Here is a 603-nt window from a genome sequence, read left to right on the forward strand (position 1 = left end):
TCAGTCGCCTCGGCCTCCGCTACCCTGCGCAGCTCCCGGGGCGGCGGCTCCGCACGCAGAGCCCGTGGACATGATGTGGAGATGGTGGGCCAGCTTGTGGGCATCATGGTGGTATCCTGCATCTGCTGGAGTCCCCTGCTGGTGAGGAGTGCAGGTGTCCGCTTCACCCTTCCGCGATCACAAGCGCTGGCCTTCACCCTGCCCCAGCCAAGCTCACCTGGGCCCTCTCCCTACCCCAGCCAAAGATGCGCCTGCTCTCACACAAGGAGAGCTTTTGCTTTCTTTTTCTTAGCCCTTCCACCCAGCTCCATCCTCCTCCTATGTCCCGGGGTGGGCCTAAGGGCTTCTTTGTGACACAGAGACCCACGCACACCCTCTTTCCAGCCGCACCACGGCTCCAGCTCCCAATCTGCTTCCTCCTCAACCCCTTTTAGTCCCGGCGCTAAAGCTCGGTCCCCCTGGGTTCCCTGACCGGCTGTCCCCACAGGTGCTGGTGGTGCTGGCCATTGGGGGCTGGAGCTCCAGCTCCCTGCAGCGACCACTCTTCCTGGCCGTGCGCCTCGCCACCTGGAACCAGATCCTGGACCCCTGGGTGTACATCCT

The 603-nt window shown here is 63.7% G+C and overlaps 1 protein-coding gene across 1 annotated transcript in view; it reads left to right on the plus strand.

The window, feature by feature from the left end:
• Ptger1 (prostaglandin E receptor 1) overlaps window positions 1–603 on the plus strand; it is a 2,793-nt gene that overhangs the window by 1,949 nt on the left and 241 nt on the right. The window contains exons 3-4 of the mRNA XM_033757317.1: window positions 5–141; window positions 488–603. Of these exons, the coding sequence (XP_033613208.1) occupies window positions 5–141; window positions 488–603 (253 nt within the window). The remainder of the gene's footprint in view (window positions 1–4; window positions 142–487) is intronic.

The sequence above is a fragment of the Fukomys damarensis genome, unplaced genomic scaffold, assembly GCF_012274545.1.
Source record: "Fukomys damarensis isolate Sample0158 unplaced genomic scaffold, DMR_v1.0_HiC HiC_scaffold_30, whole genome shotgun sequence".
NCBI lineage: Eukaryota > Metazoa > Chordata > Mammalia > Rodentia > Bathyergidae > Fukomys > Fukomys damarensis.